This window comes from Takifugu flavidus, chromosome 14 (genome assembly GCF_003711565.1).
Source record: "Takifugu flavidus isolate HTHZ2018 chromosome 14, ASM371156v2, whole genome shotgun sequence".
In the NCBI taxonomy this organism is placed as follows: Eukaryota; Metazoa; Chordata; class Actinopteri; order Tetraodontiformes; family Tetraodontidae; genus Takifugu; species Takifugu flavidus.
Window position 1 is genome coordinate 1958553 of NC_079533.1, and position 16816 is coordinate 1975368.

The window sequence follows — 16816 nt, forward strand, 5'->3', positions numbered from 1 at the left end:
AACACTTGGCCTACGCCGGAAATTATGATCTCGCCACAATAAAATATTGAAACGGATGATCAAAGTAATTCGTTACAGCTCGGTCTTAAAGCCGTTTATTTGGTGGTGGTGGTAGAAAAAGTTTTATTTCCGTCAAAGCCAAACAAAAACAGCAAAACACCTAGATTTTGATCACTTGTGTCCCGAAAAGTTACTGAATACGAAATATGATGAAATGTGTTGTCTCGGTCTCATAAAAGAAAAAAAGTCACAAAAAAACCCACTATCACAAACTGTGATATGACGTAATTGTATCGATTGAATACAGTCAATAACTTTAACTCTTAACGACTCAACACAGCCTTCTTTCTTTGGGTTCGTTAGCCACTCGGCGGGTCTTTTATTGTGAAATCCCGCCGGAAGCTGACACCGGTCCGCATTAGTGTCAGCAGCCGCTGCGCTGATCGAGCAGTCCGGGAAGAGGAGACGAGCCGTGTGGACGCCAGGACTCGACCCAATTCGTGGTGACTATCTCGTCGTGTTCACAGACAGGTGCTGTCCAGGTGTGTGCGGCTCTGTTGCCCTTCTGCCGGGCATCGATCTGCTCTCCGAGCCCGCTGTGACGCCTGTCGTCGTCCTCTCTGTCTCCGTCTGTCCGTCCCTCCGTCTGTCCCCCCCGTCTGTCCCCGCTCGTCTCCAGCTTTGTCAGGTAGCGCCGAGGCTCGGAGTGCGGATCCATCGAAGCGAGGCTGGTTTTGGTCGTGTTGTGATCGAACCCTCGGAGCCCTCCAGGATGTCTGGACAGAGCATTACGGACCGGATCACCGCTGCCCAGCACAGTGTCACCGGCTCGGCCATCACCAAGACTGTGTGCAAGGCGACCACTCACGAAATCATGGGGCCTAAAAAGAAGCACTTGGATTGTAAGTATTCTGCTTTTTTGGCAGCTTTTGGAGCTGTAGTGGGCTTTTTAAATGATCCTCGGCTGCTCGGGGCTGTTTTATTGGTTATCATCGACATGTGGATGCTATCTTTGTGGCTAGGAGGCCTGCGCTTTCAGCAAGCCTGCTTTAACTTATTGACTTATTAACATAGTATATTATTCTAAACCCCACGGCTTAATGCCGGAGGTGTCTAATAAACCTCGGGTTTGATTTTGTAAATCATTCTTGTAGACGTGTTTGTCCTTTTTCCTGGCTGTCAGCTGACAGTTTAGCAACTCTTTGCTAACGCTAACCTGAACATTTACAGAATATCAGCAACTAAAGTGCATCTTTAGTCAGTTTCAGAGGGTTTGTAGCCGTCTGGGGGTTTGAAAAAGCACCAAAATAACAATTTAAAGTAGGCAAAAGTTTGCCAGCTCAGTTCTCAAGCCCACTGTTCTGTTTTATTATGTCAGACTCGCAGATTTAAATGAGAATCCTTTATCTCTGTGGTATTTACCTGTGGGACTGATACAGTATTCAGCATTATACAATTTAGCCCACTGTTCCTTCCAGCCTGGCTTTTTCAGCTTGTCTGTATACATCAGGAGGTTTTGTGGACTTTGACTTGAAGCTTTATCAAGGAAACAAGTCCACCCAACAAACGGGTGTTGAGCAGAGTCCCAGTAAGGTTTGTAAGGTTGAAGTGGACTCTTATTTTACTCCTGACTGGTCTCACTTTCTCCTTTTAATCTGTTTAAATTCGGCCCGAGACCTCTGTGACGAAGTTCAGCTAAAAAAAGAAGAAGGGAACAGTCGTGGGCAGACGTGTTGGCGTATTCCGTCCGCCGCCGTCACCACGAGGGTGTCGTTCATATTCAGAAAGCGGGGAGACCCGCTGATTTCAGGACGCGTGTGCACTCTAATCCAGTTCACAATCGTCTTCCATTTGCAGTTTGCGGTTTGTTTCGGACCCAATCGGCCTCGTGCCGCGTGTCAAACTCTATTAAGCAGCAAAGGTGGCAGCCAGAGACCCCGGCAGGGGCTCAGTGAATGGGAGAAAACCATCAACACGACTGGCCTCCATCGTCAATGGTTACTAATGGTTATACGAGCTCGCGGCTGGAGCGTCGTCAGCTGGAAATGAGTTGGTCCAGTTTAATTTAGAGCGGTCCCAGAGATTCAAGAGGGCTGAATGGGGCTCTTCGTTTGCCCTTTCCTGACCCGCCAGGTATGACCTCGGTGTTTGGGGCTCCTCCTGGTTACACTTTAGGCGTGACCACGTCCAGATTTTGGACGTTGGGTTTATTGTTATGAGTTGTCCTTAATGGTATTTTGTCTACTGTGGGACCAGTGGGCGCTCTCGTTGTATGGCAACGTACTGTTTTGTGGTTTCCCCCCCCCACCCAGTAATGACTGCTCTTACGTAAGGGTGCGTTTGCATTGACCCGCCTGCTCAAAGGTCCGTCAGGAGTGCACGAGCGCGTGAGATTAGCGCTGTCACCCAGCAGCAGCTAACCTTTACGGCAGCTTCCTGCTCTAGTGGGGTTTTTTGGTGAATAAATGTGTGATTCCCCCCCCCCTTTTTTAAATGTCAGTGAGTTGATGTAGACTTTAAAGCTTCCAGGAGGCTCTGAGCCTTTTCCATATCCTGGCCTCTATGCAAACTTGCTCGGAATGGAGCGCTGGCACCTTGAAAGAGCTCGTTCTTGCCTTGCCTGCTTTATCGGTGGGTTGTGGGTTTGGTTCTGTGGCTGTAAAATGCTCTGCCTCTGACAGGTGCTTCTGCTGGTCGAAGGCCTGACGTGTCACCAGTGACGACATGAACCCAGCTTTAATAGTACCGGTTGATAACTGGGTTTATTTAGACCAGTCTGGATCCATGACCACGGCCTCTGACTAGTTCCTGCTGGCTCTTCTCAGCAGTTCTGTCACTGGATTAATCTCCACTGGGTCGGACACCCGGGACGGTGGCTGGGACGCCCGGCAGGCGCCTTACGCCACGCCAGGATGCCGAATATCCCAGTTCAATCCCCGTTCAGTAATGAGCTATTAAACTAGGAGGAATTCCAGCATTTATTTAAATTGATCAGCAAATGTATCTTTTCCCGAAGCGTTCCCGTTCTAAAGCCAATGTGGGGCAGAACCAACAGGTTTGTTTCAGAGGTCGGGGACGTTGGGATTTGAATGCTTCTACTATTGATGAGGTATATTTAAGGTGCGTGTCCTCGTAGAGGTGGGAGTGACGCTGCGCCTCCATTTCAGCTTTTCCGCCCATCAGACGCTTCCCAAAGCAGGAAGCGTTTGTTCTTAAAGCGTTGGGAGGAAGTCCTTGCGTAACCGGGTCCGAGGGGACCGGACCGATGGGACGTGAGATTAGCAGCGGGGACACTTTTGACCCTTTTCCTGACAATTATCCTGCTGATTACACTCATGCAAGAACACAAGCATTCCCGCTATCTTGACATTCCATCATTTCCACCCCGATTGAAGTGGCTTGGGCGTCATCCTCCCAGGAAGGAGCTGTGCTCAGCAAAGCCAGCAAAGCAAACCCGCTGCTCCGTCATGAAGCTCGCGTCTGTAGCGCAGGTCGCTAATTAATCATCCGTGGGGCTTTTGTAGTCTCACCTGTCTGTGGTTTGACAGATGTGAGCATGAAACGCTTCCTGCTTTTCCCCCTTTAGAGTTCCGTGAATCTGTCTCGGACTGTGACGGGTCACACAGCAGCGTAAATCTGCACCTCTGATTCTGCCGTGGTTCCCCGGTGATCACGGTTGATCACGCTCGGCCCCGCTTCTCCTTTTCTGAATGAGTTCTAAGGTTAAAGCTGGGAATGCTCCTCCGTTGTTCCCAACATTAATACCCACTTTTACTCGGCATCAGAGACCAGTTCTGGTGGAACCGGCCGCACCTCTCAGAGGTTGCAGAACCATTAAATGAGTATTTGGTAAGAAGGACGTTAAAGGAAATTATTTTTAATCTTCAACGGTTTCACTTCCCTTTTGAATGTGTTTTAGGGAAGTGTGCGGGTTTTTCTTCCCAATGGCTGTTTCACAAACGGGAATCTTTGGCCACATGCTGGTTGAAATGGGTCACCAGAACTTTACTGCAGCTCTAACGGCGCGTCCAGAGGCCGAAGGGGCGGCAAGCTGTTGGCGCCACCAGACGGTGCAGCCGGAGGGAGGCCGTCCTCGTCAGCGCGTCACCATCGCTGTCAGCGTCACGTTCCGTTTCCGTGTCATTTTAATGGAAATTCCTCCATAAACGATGTGTTTACTTTGTTTACAGCTGTGCCTCCTCTGGCCTTTCCTGATGTCACCTCACGGCGGTTTGTTCTTTTGATCCACGTGATTCTCTCCACTTCTTGTTAAACAAGATTAAATATTTATATTTCTAGGTTGTAATTAGCATATACGAGAGTCCAATATTAGCGATTTGAACGCACAAAACAAGAGGAAGTTTGTGGGTTTCCAACTAGACCTGTTTCTGATGTGTCTGAAAAGGCTTTTGTTTGCACATGAGTAGCACTATTGTGCGTGTAAAAAGCAAAAAGCCTTTTGTCCGGCCTGGAGTAAACACTGAAAAGATCCATAGACCAGCCGTGTAAACAGGGCTGGATGGTGGCGCGGCCGCCGCTCCCACCAGGGTGAACGGCAGGTGTTGGCAGCGTGGCCGTGGCGATGCGCGGCCATACACGCCTGGATAAAAACACGCCCGGCAACACAAGAAGAAATGTCGCCTGAAATATCGGATTTGCTTAAATAGCTATTGACGCTGTGTGGGAATGAATATTGGAAAACTGGGATCTTTCTTGGCAGTAGGCCTGCGCGACTCTGGAAAATTGGGGTTTGATTTTTAGAATTGAGATAAAGCTCCGGCGGGTTCGGGTTCGGGTTCAGGAAGTGTCTTTAGTGCGCGCTGACTCGGCAGAATCCCCTGAAATTCGGAGCGTTACGGCATCATTTGTGCTGCCGCTGCAGAACGTTTGTGTCGCCACCAATAATGCTGGCTCATCGTTTATACTCGCTACAGCTCATCCCAACCCTTTCTTTAGCAATCGCTCTGTGCAATTACGTCCTTAATCGGAGTACTGTAGCTGTCATAGGTCACGTGTGCGGTCACGACGCACGCCGGTGCTTAAAGAGCCGCCCATTAATTCCTGCTTTATTCCTCGTTACTCCTCAGATTTGATTCAGTGCACGAACGAGATGAACGTGAACATCCCTCAGCTGGCCGACACCTTGTTTGAGAGGACCGCCAACACCAGCTGGGTGGTGGTGTTCAAGTCCCTCACCGCCACCCACAACCTGATGGTCTACGGCAACGAGGTCGGCGCTCATCCCTCCACGCTGCTGCAGGTTCTTTGGCCTCTGCACGCTTGCTCATCTTTCAACCTCTTTCTTTTTTAGAGATTTATCCAATATTTGGCATCAAGGAACACACTATTCAACCTCAGTAATTTTTTGGACAAGAGCGGCCTCCAAGGTATGGAGTTGATCCTCTGGGCACAATGTTTGGCTGGATGAGGTCCTGATTAACCGCCAGGCCTCCTCCCGACGCAGGTTACGACATGTCGACGTTCATCCGGAGGTACAGCCGCTACCTGAACGAGAAGGCGGTTTCCTACAGACAAGTTGCCTTTGATTTCACTAAAGTGAAAAGGGGGTAAGAACATGGAAACCTGTTATGAACGCGTTGTTGTTCATTCTGTATCTCTATCTTTTTGGATTATGCACCAAAATAGCTAAATAAGCCCAACGAGTCACAAAATATGCATAATTATTAACTACGTATTTGCCAAAAGTGGCAGTTAATGAATACACAAATGGGGAAAGTAGCGTAGCTGCTGTGCTCATCTTATCCGTGCAGGTTGTCATGGTTACAGACAGCTTTACCAGCTTGCCCCCCCTCTGTAGGTCCGACGGCGTCATGAGAACCATGAGCACGGAGAAACTCCTCAAGACCGTCCCCATCATCCAGAACCAGATGGACGTGTTGCTGGACTTCAATGTGAGCTTCCTGTGCTTCCTGTGTGTCAGTCACTCCGCTTTAATGCCCCCCCCCTCCCCCGGTCTTCAACGTTCCCCATTTCTGCCTCTTTTGCAGGTGAATGCGAATGAACTCACCAACGGTGTGATCAACGCCGCCTTCATGCTCCTCTTCAAGGACGCCATCCGGCTGTTTGCTGCCTACAACGAGGGCATCATCAACCTCTTGGGTAACGCTCAAGCCCGACGGCCGCTCACGCTAACTTTGCCCCGTTTTGAACCGCAGAGAGCGATGAAAGAGGTCAGAAACTGATTCCAAGGTGATCAGAGAGATCCACGAGGGCAGATGATGCACTGGTGGGCAAACCTCAGGGTCAACTAATCTGGAAGAACGCAGCTTTAGCCCGATATTGCTGCTCTCTGACTCTTTTAACGCTGCTGTCGACATACAGAACCTTAAACAGGAATCCTCACTGTCGTTTTTGTGCTTTGCTGTTGATAGAGAAGTATTTTGACATGAAGAAAGTCCAGTGCAAAGAGGGACTGGATGTCTACAAGAAGTTCCTCACCCGAATGACAAGAATCTCCGAGTTCCTGAAGGTCGCAGAGGTAAGCGGAGCGGCCGTCGACCCGCGCGGGTCCGATCGTAACGGCCGGTACCCTGACGCCTCTGTCCTGTTGCAGCAAGTGGGCATCGACCGAGGGGACATCCCGGACCTGTCTCAGGTTAGTCCCGACACGGAACGGCCGAGCTTTGCGTTGATCTCGGCCTCGCGCCATTCGCTTGCTTCGCTGATGGGACTCGATTAACGCTCGTTGATGTGACGTGTACGGCATCTGGGGGGACGCGGGTCGGTTTGCAGCTTCAGAACACGGGAAGAGACATGGAGCATGAGGCCTCGTCGTCGGGTGACCTCCAAAACACAGGATATGTTGAAACACCGAGTGCTGCTTTAGCCAGGCCATGCATGTTGCTGATCTAACCCCCCCCCCTCTTAACCGTGCACATCATACAGCAAATAAAGGTGTGAATCAGCGGTTTAACCTTATCTTGCACAGAACAGTGATCTGTAAAGTGTGCCATGTGATCTTAGGTGTTATTTTGACCCTGCGTTGTCTTTATACCTTTTATTATCTTATCAAAGTGACCCGGAATTAGAGCGATTTCTTGTCATCTTGACTGTCACCACCTTTATTTTCTGTATCTTTCCCTTCTTTCTACTGCTCCATTTTCAGTTTACAGTTTGTGTAAGTATTTCAACCTTTTCTCTCTCCCTCTGTGTGGTCTGGAGTCGCTCTGACTTGGCATGCCTCAGTATTTCACGTTTTCTTCCAAAGACCTGTCGAATCGGACTCATGAAATTTAATGTGTGACTGACGTTCATGCCAGGCCCCCAGCAGCTTACTGGACGCCCTGGAGCAGCACTTGGCCTCCTTAGAGGGAAAGAAAGTGAAGGATTCAACAGCAGCGAGCAGGTATTCTTATGGTTTAATCATTAGCTGCTAGCGTCTGTACTCTCTTTATATGGCTGTTTCATTTAGCTGCACCAAAGGCTGAAGAACTCTTCGGCTTAATTTAGTGCATTTCAAAAGAAATATCAGAATTTAAATGCTCAAGACGTTTGTTTCCGGTGTCACTGATGAGTGAAAACGCCATCTTTTGTTCAGGGCGAGCACGCTCTCCAGCGCGGTGTCCTCCCTGGCCAACACGGGCATGTCCTTGACCAGAGTGGACGAGAGGGAAAGACAGGCGGCGCTGGAAGAGGAGCAGGCTCGTCTGAAAGCACTGAAAGTACGCCCCCCCCCCCCCCCACTCCTCACCCAGTCACCCAACACAAGGTTCCTGAGGCTGCTGGTGTCAGGGTGGGAAATGCTGCACTCGTCCATCGATGTGGCCCATTAGCCAGCATTAGCATTAGCATTAGCCAGAGTAAACTGAAAAATAAGCTGACTCGTGTTTTGAAATGTTCCTTTTCCCGTCCAGAAAACTGTCCTTTTCCACACTTGTGAGCTAATGTTTGAATCTAAAAGATGCGAATAGACGGGAGGACATGATGCAGCCACCTTTTATAAACGACGTCCTGGTGTATTGTCCGGGGAAAGTAATTATCCTGCTGTCAAACTAATTCCAGGAACAGCGTCTGAAGGAGCTCCAGAGGAATCCAGCTATAGCGACCACAGACTCGTCCCCTGTCTCTACAGCAGGCGGGACCGTCAACTCGGTCCCAGTTATTGACCTTTTCTCTACTCCCAGCTCCACCAACAGGTGAGGCCAGGTTGACCTCTGAAAGTCTCTCCCGGGCACAATTGGGATGTTTTTAAAGTGACGGCGATCAGAGCAGAGAGCAAATTAGGACAAACCTGCAATCACAGGCTTTTGGAATCATGGGATTTAATGGGAGCTGCTCTTTGGACTGTGCTTTGTCATGAATGTTTGGTCGATGAGTAACTAGTGGAACAGTAACTAGTGTCCTTGTTTTCCTGCTCGTCTCCTCCAGCAACTCGAAAGCAGCAAATGACCTGCTGGATCTGCAACCAGCGTTCCAGCAGCCTCTGTCCATCCCTGCCACCAACACATGGGGAGGTGAGGACGCTGCTGGGCCACGCTTGGGTCTAGATACCTGATGCATCCACACACACAGCTTCACGTACTCTGAAGGTCAGGGACTTGAAGTTCATGGGGGCAGCTCCAGGTAGCCAGTGGGGAGAGGTGGGCCTGCTTAGGCTGGTGGAGACCAGACCTGCTGCTATGTTCTGGACCACCTGAGGCAGCTTCACCACACACACACACACACACATGGGTGTGTCTGTCAGAAGAGCGTGGCAGCGGTCAGTGCAGGAGATCAGCATGACTCGGAGCAGCAGCGGGGTTGGGAAGAGCCGGATTATTCTGATGTTGGATGCGGTAAAGCGGCGTAACGGGAAAACTGAGGCTGCGTGATCAGAAAACCATCAGCTGACCATCAATCATGACTTCTTATAGCCCCATCACATCCAAAATGACACCGTCCTAAAGCGTAACCTCCTAAAAGAGACGTCACGCTAGCAATTTTACAGCGATATTGTCATTATAAGGAAGGTTATTTTAGGATTTTGGTTATATGCTCACCTGTGGTGATCAGTTTCTTTGGGGCGGATTTACTGGTCAGCCTTTTTGCTGCTATTGCTGCTCGGAGCTGGAACTCGGGGAACGGCGTTACGCTGTAAATGGGTCTTTATCATCGCTGTTGTCGTCTGGGTTTCATCATTTGCATCACTAACCGTTTCCCTTCATGTCATCTATTCAAATTCCTGAACTCGTCACTGCATTTTAATGTCTGTCTGCCTTTCTTTATTGTCTCCACTCCTGTTCAGATCCTTTCAATTCTTCTACAGAAGCTGAGGAGGAACCCATTCCAAATCCTTTCCTCCCTCTCCCTGTTGTCGATCCTGTCCACCCCACTGCTTTTTCCCTGGACTCTGGCAGCCTGTCCTCTTGGACACCTAATAATGAAGCGCTGGGTGGGATGAGCCATCACTACATGTGTTTCCATTTTGTGCCTGCACAGCATTTTAGCATAAAGATGCAGCTTGCGTTGCCTGTTGAGGTGCACGACGTTTCGCAGCAGCATGAAAAGCAACCGAGGGAGTGTCTGAAGTGGTTTTGGGGCGCTATAACTCCCCCCTTTTAATGTCACTCGGGAGGGTTAAGCTTGGATTAGCAGCGCCCCGCTACTGTGATGGGTCGTCTTCAGACAAGAACAGTCAGGAAGTTCTACAACATCACCTCTGGTCTTCTTGGGCTTGATGCTACACCTCACTTTGGGGATAATCTGCCATTTTTCCCCTGCAGATCTTCTAAAGATTTCTTAGATTGGATGAGGCTTGTTGCCGGGCAACCATTTGTATCTCTTGGGCCGCTTCCGGACATTCAGAGTTGTCCTGTTTGGACACCTTTGTCTGGGGTCCTCGACTCCTTGGATCAGGGCTTAATCTGGTTCCCCCAAACGTGCGGTTTTAAAACTACGGCCCTAAAGTTTGAGCTCAAATGATCATAGAATCTTATTTCTCACCCTCTGGAAGTCGTTTGGGTGCTTTTTCTCCAAACTTTGGGAGGATTTCGGCTGTAACCCCTCGCTACCTTTCAGGAAGTGTCAAAGCTGAGGGTCTGAATCCTGAATGTCTAATAACAAAAATCTTTTTCTGTAGGTTGTTGGAGTATTTTTATTATTAATTATTCAGCATAAGTCTGTGGGGAAAAAATTAGCTTGTGTTAGTGTCATAAATGCATAACATGCTGCATAATTCAACATGTTGGTGAGCAGCCGCTGACTGATGGATGTTTAGCCTCTGTAAATTGGAGCTACTGAGCTTCATGCTCACATGTTCAGTGCTGAGACGACAGAACTCTGAGGTACAAATATAGAAATGTGTCTCATTAGCATGCTAACGCCAGACAAAGCTTTTCTTTTTAGTATCTTTGCTTTTAAGAGCCATTTTTTCCTCTGTTTTTAGTTTTCCCCACATTGGTGCTTTGCTGCCAGGTTCTGTTGTGGATCATGGATTGGTTGAACTGTCACACTTCTTATTAGAACCTGCTGCTTTGTCCTCTACGCGGCTGCATGTGTCTGTTTGGGATTAGCTGCCAGCTGCTACCACTCCTGAGGGTTAGCCCCATCATTTAAGGGATCTGATCACGTCCAGCTCCTTGTATCCTAAAACCTTTTCCCCCATTTCCAGAGGTGCCTGGCTTTCCTGCTGCCATGTTCACTGCTATTGATTTTGGCTTGATTTTAAATATTTCCCCTGCTTCCTCCGTGTTCTCTTTTTATCTGGTTCTTTTTCTGCTTGCTGTCAGACTCCTTCAGTGGGACAAACCCTTATAGAAACACTGCTCTCTTCCAATCTGAACCCCCTGCCTTAGCTGGTCTGTTCAGAGGTACGTACACTGGGGTGAGATGGGAAATCACCTGCACCAGTTTAGCTTTCGGGCTGAGGAATTCTGTGAATTTTGCTTTTGTGCTGTATTTTTCTTCTGGGGACTTCTGGGGAGGCGACTATTCAGTCATAGACCTGTTTATTTTACTTTTCCTTTACATGCAGCACGGTGACAAACGCTCAAAAGCACAATGCAACAGCTATATCGTCAAAATGAAAGAGTAAGCTGAGATTTCTCTCCGTTTGGAAAGTCCAAATTGGAGTTTAAGAGAGAAGTTGCTCATCAAGTCCTTCATAAGAACTCTTATTTGTGGTGGATGAAGTGAAATGAGTCAGTGAAACAGTCTGAAAATGATTAAAAGTGACATTTTTGTGTATGTTAAGTGACAGAATGTAAAAATGAAGATGGGTCAACATATAAATTTAAAGTTGCCATGATATTGGCCTCTGGGAATATAAATATAATAGAATTGCCACCACTTGCCTCCACAAATGTGCCTCTGAAGACCAGGATCCCATTTATCCTCCTCCATTACCAAAGATAAAACCCAACTAGGGGAACCTAGCTGCTGACCTCTGTGACCCCGGCGGCTGATTGTTCTCTCCGTCTTCAGGGTTTCCAGCCTCCCCGACGCCCCAGCAGCCCCAGAACTCTCAAAGCCTCAACGTTGACTTTGACTCGGTGTTTGGCAACAACACCAACGCCAACAACCTGGAGTCCACAGGTGAGTTCACCCTCCTGCCACCTGTCTGCCATCGCTGCCTCCACCAGGCCACCATCAGCTGCCTTTGGTTGCTCTTTTATTTTGTGCTCCACTCGCTGTGAATGAGGCACCGTCAATAACACCGCAGCAGTGTCTCAGAACAACCGAATACCGGTGTGTGTAACGCGCCCTGACGAGTTTGAGAAGGAAAAGAAAGGCGTTCCACCCTCACTGGGTCCCGTGCTGCTCACAGTCTCACGGCTTCTGATTTATTGATTTCTTTTTTTTCTCCTTTTCCTCGTCCTGGGGTAAAACACACTCACTCCCCGGGGCCTTGGCTTTTTGCATGGCATATGCATGATTGGGTGAGTTGATTCCACACTCTTGTCACACAGTCTGGACTGGATCCATGTGTGTTATTTTTTATGAGCTCTGCCTTTGTGCCATTCATGCTCATGCTTTTCTCTGTGTGTGTGTGTGTGTCGTTGTGTCGCCTCTGTTGTGGGTTCATCTTCTCTCGGCTCCTCCCTTCCTCTCCCACCCCTCTCCTCCTCGTCCCCCCTTTGTTTAAGACGTTTTAGGCGGCATCCTCAAACCCACAGTCACGTCCTTAACCAACCAGAGCACGCCCTTAAATGGCCAGCAGCCCCACAAACTGGTGTCCAACGACTTGGATTCATCTCTAGCCAACCTCGTTGGAAGTAAGTTTGCATCCCTGCACAAATAATTACCAAGAATAGTGGAAAACTTGGACCAATGATCAGATCTTGACCCATTATTGGGGAAAAACTGAGCTGTATTTGTGTTTTCCTCAGATTTGGGGATGAGCAACGGGACAGCTAAGAAGTAAGTCCACCCAGGCAGCGCCTGCGTCCACCCCCCTCGCGCAGAGCTGCAGACTCAACTTCATGTGCGTTGTGGCTCAATCATTGCAGTGATCTTCACTGGAGCCAGCCTGGGGAGAGGAAGCTGACGGGCGGCACCAACTGGCAGCCCAAGACGGCTCCGTCCACCACCTGGAACCCTGCAAACATGGTAACCATCAGCCCCGGATGAGCGGGGCGGGTGGCGAAGCGCCGTAATGTCCATCGCGCTGGCCTCTAGGGGGCAGCAGCCGTCCAGCCTGTAGCTGCTCCCACCTGGGAAGGACGTCACGCTCCCGGTTTGAAAGGCATGGTTTGTATTCCAGGAAGTGTCGGGGAGAAAAGAGTTTGAAGGAAAGCTCTCAGCATCAAGACAGGCTCCGTTTGTGGCGGAGGCTCCCGCTTTGGCACCGCCGCCGCGTCTGACTCGGCGGTTGAATCGCTGATGAAACGGAACCCTCCTCCAGACAAATCTGGGTTTGTTGTCGCTGCGGGAGAAGGAAGGAGGCACAGAGGAGCTCCCTCAGTGATCTGCGTCCGCGGGGGAGCGTCGCACCTGCGCCCCCGGCCGCTCCCTTTCTCTTCCCTCCGCCGCTTCCCTTTCCAGTCACGCTGGCGTTGAAGCGTGGACGGAAATGTTTCGTTTTAACTCGCATCTGAGGGGTCTAAACCTTAAGGTGGGGGGCGTTTTAGGGAGGAGGAAAGGAGGAAAAACGGCTGCTTCGTTCACGTCGCGTACGTTAATATTTCTCTCCACGCGGCTCAGAAGCAGAGACGGGAGAAATAGGCAGGAGAACCTTCCGCTGAGCTTGGTTCCACTCCAACGGGGCTTCTGGAAACCAGTCATACTGTCCTGATTCTCTAATAGAAAGCTTTTTTTTTTCCTCTCTTCTCCAGGCTCCATCTGTCGTTGCCTTCCCCGCGACCACGCCGACGGGCATGATGGCATACGCGATGGTAAGTCGGCAGGGACTGGGCTCAGCCGGTCGTTGGTAGCGTGCGCTCACGCAATGATGCTTCTCTTCCTTCAGCCTCCTCAGATGGGCTCCATGATGATGACACAGCCAGGCCTGCTCTACTCCCAGCCTGGGATCAGGCAAGCCAACCCGTTTGGTACCAACCCGGGTGCCCAGGTGACCGAGCTCCGAATACACACGCACAACTGGTGTCAAATAAGAGCGTGAAATGCTTGCTTAACCGGGTCAGCAAATCAAATCCCTCTAAAGAGGAGTTGTCAGAACTGTCGGGGTGGGAAGAGCAAAGGTCACGGGAGCTGCCGAGGTGCCGCTCGCCTTCATGTTTGTCTCTTTCCAGATGCAGTTCATGTAACCGGGAAGATTTGCGACCACCCTCGAAGCGAACGATCGATTTGCTTCCAATGACTCACATTTCACTGAGAATCAAAGGCCCCAACAAGACTTGCTGAAGGAATCCCGCCGACCGGAGAGCCGCCGCGGCCGCCGGAGAGGCAAACACGTGGACGTCGTGTGCGTCGTGGAGGCCGGAGAGGAGCGCGCCGCGTGGAGCGACGGCCGCCATCGGCGTGTCGTGGAGCAGGAGGGGGACGGCACCCGCAGGGACCAGTGGGTTAACGGGAGGGCCGGGAGAGCCCAGGACGGCTTTCTCTCCGCTCTTCTCCAAATGAGGCAGTCTTGTTTTGATTATCAATCATGATTACCCTTTCTTTTTTTATTTTCAAATGCCCGGAATAAGAAACAAAATTGGGAAGACCTCTTGAGAACACCTTCCGCCCCCCCCCATTTTGTACTGTTTGCAGTAGACATTCCTTGTGTATGGTTTGTATTTATTTATAATTACCTCCAGAGGGGCCGACAATAACTCAATGTAAATGTAAGAGTCACTGACCCCCTCCTCGCTGAAGGGCTTCAGCTTTCTCCATGGATGCGGTTGATTGTAGATTTGATTTTGAGTGTCCGAGATGATTTTCTAAGTTAATATAAAGTTTAAAGAGATGGTTTTGCTTCTTTGGGCCCTGAATATTCTCTGCTTAACGATGCGCCCGTGGCTCAAGAGGTCACAATGATGACAATATATGAGAGTTCTTTATGGATTAAGTCATTTCTCCCATCAGTGAAAGCTCATTTGTGCTGGAGGCGACATAAAGGAACCCGCGTTTGTGCTTCTTCAGCTTACGGCATGTGTGTAACGCTCACCTTTAACAACACCGCTGGCTGCCACCTTCCAACCATGAATGTGCGGGCTCTCTTTAATGCTCAGATCATGTTTCTCCATCAGAACAAGATGGGAACACGAGTCGCTGTTCCAGTGTTGAACATTGCGCCACCATGGCAACGGTCTTCCATTAAATCGGTGTCGTTTTAGGTGTCGCAGCAGGAGGCGGCTCTTGGCTTCAGCTCCTGCTCTGCTGCAACCCTGATGTCGGCGTTGAAGACAGCACCAGGCCCCTGACGTAGGCCTGGGGAAGAACGCTGTGTAGCTCTATTGGCATATGGTATTAAACTGGATTGTTAAATGTACGGGATTGGAACCATGGAGTAGATTTGTATCCACACACAACTTGGCAGGGCAGGCCAGGACCAGGGACCTGCGGGAGCCACTTTCTTGGTGCTGGTGGAGGCCTGGGGGCCCAGAGAGGGCTGTTGATCGGCCACAGGGGTGGGGGCAGGTCTGAAAGATGGTCTGAACATAAAAGTGGCCCTTGTTTCATTTACTGAGCATATTTTCTGCATCTGACAGAATCTATTTTTGTTCTGATTTTTTTTTTTTTTTTTTTTTTTCTCCAATAAAGTGCAAGCTTCCACGGTCCCGTTTCTGCTGCCGTTCTTTTCACGTCTCGGCATATTATGGGCTGCATTCAGCCAAAAGGAGGGAAGCTCTCGAGTCATTGTTCAAATATTAAACGGTGCATTTCAGACCTGCACGGCTGAAAACGTCAGCAGCCTGAACACGTCCGGTCCAGGAGGTGGCTTTGCTCTGTCCACCACCATCACGGTCTCTCCTGTCCACCTGTCCCTGTCCCAGGGTGGGTTCACACCCAGGAAGTGTGGCTGACGTGCATCAGTAGGGTGAAACCATGAAAAGATCGCAGTAGGTAGACCCAGAGACCAGGTCCAGACCCCCCTCCCCAGGTCCCCCCCCTCCCCAGGTCCAGACACCCCCCCCCAGTGTCAGGACCTCTGCTGTATGTGATCCACATCACAAGGAAGCTGCTGCTGAACCCACAGGTGCAGTTGTCTGTACTCACACACACACACACACACACACACCCAACCACGATGTCCTGCTTGGTCGAATGTCTCCAGCAGTAATCAGAGGACACTTTGTTGTGCTGCCACTTCCTCTTATTTGAGATGCAGCAGGAAGATGTTGACTTTGATGCTGGGATGAATGGATTCCTTAATTAATGGAAGCCATCCTGTCACTGAGATGCCCCCCCCCCCCCCCCCCCCCCCCCCCCCCCCCCTCCTCCTGCCCTCCTTAACCTTTTTCTTTTTCTTTATGGAAACAACCAGCCTGTCATACTGGAGCCTTGATCATTTGGGAGGAATTAATGTTGTTATGACACCATGCGATTCTAATTCAATTCAAATTGTGGTTGTTGGCCAAGGAAAAATCCCAGAAAATGGAAGTCTAATTACAAATATTGTTCATTAATTGAACACAGCAACTAAAACATTTGGCATTGTGAGTAGAGAACAATACGATGCTGTCTTGGGTGGTCTGATCTTAACTTGATTTTGCTCCCATCTGGCACATGGATAAGGTTCATAACTTTAGCTGCTTTTTTCATAAAATCTATGAAAGAAACTGAAGAAGCCTTCTGGATAGAAGGCGAAACGTTTTCAAGCGAAGAAACCCAGTCCAGTTGACAGAGAAAACTACCTTGGACAGATTAATTACAGCTTTACTCCCAACACTGTCACATGATGCGAGGCTTCTCTCAGAAAGCTGTTTTACTGGTTTTCTATAATCTTGCAGCTGAACTTTTCCTGGACATTTTTTCTGTCAAAAATAGAAGTAGAAATGACACATTTACTATTACATTTGCTTACATCAAACACGTCATAGTTTAGTTTTACAAACATACGATGTGACATTAAAAGTTGGAAGCAAAACTCAACTCTTGACCTGCTCTCGGCTTCTGCCCTCAATATTGCTTTGTTGTCTTCTACTGCCCCCTGCTGCTCTCTCCTGCCCCCTGTTGCTCTCTACTGCCCCCTGCTGCTCTCTCCTGCCCCCTGTTGCTCTCTACTGCCCCCTGCTGCTCTCTAATGCCCCTGCTGCTCTCTACTGCCCCCTGCTGCTCTCTAATGCCCCCTGTTGTTCTCTACTGCCCCCTGTTGCTTTCTACTGCCCCCTGCTGCTTTCTACTGCCCCCTGTTGTTCCCTACTGCCCCCTGCTGCTCTCTACTGTCCCCTGCTGCTCTCTACTGCCCCCTGTTGTTCTCTGCTGCCCTCTG

The 16816-nt window shown here is 49.7% G+C and overlaps 1 protein-coding gene across 23 annotated transcripts; it reads left to right on the plus strand.

Moving 5' to 3' along the window:
* Window positions 1-367: 367 nt before the first annotated feature.
* Window positions 368-15159, plus strand: picalma (phosphatidylinositol binding clathrin assembly protein a). 23 transcript variants are annotated; one of them, XM_057054141.1, is made up of 23 exons: window positions 368-503; window positions 680-902; window positions 5088-5230; window positions 5312-5387; window positions 5465-5567; window positions 5819-5912; window positions 6009-6120; window positions 6393-6499; window positions 6575-6616; window positions 7127-7138; window positions 7281-7366; window positions 7559-7682; window positions 8023-8156; window positions 8389-8474; window positions 9245-9391; window positions 10728-10808; window positions 11422-11532; window positions 12084-12212; window positions 12327-12357; window positions 12447-12546; window positions 13272-13331; window positions 13406-13507; window positions 13689-15159. In XM_057054141.1, exons 2-23 carry the CDS (start codon window positions 773-775, stop codon window positions 13701-13703), a joined length of 2025 nt encoding a protein of 674 aa, XP_056910121.1. In that variant the 5' UTR covers window positions 368-503; window positions 680-772; the 3' UTR covers window positions 13704-15159. The 23 variants fall into 23 exon arrangements, with proteins under 23 accessions (XP_056910121.1, XP_056910119.1, XP_056910122.1 ...); XM_057054139.1 differs by having other exon boundaries at window positions 379-542; XM_057054142.1 differs by having other exon boundaries at window positions 379-542; window positions 13695-15159.
* Window positions 15160-16816: the final 1657 nt, after the last annotated feature.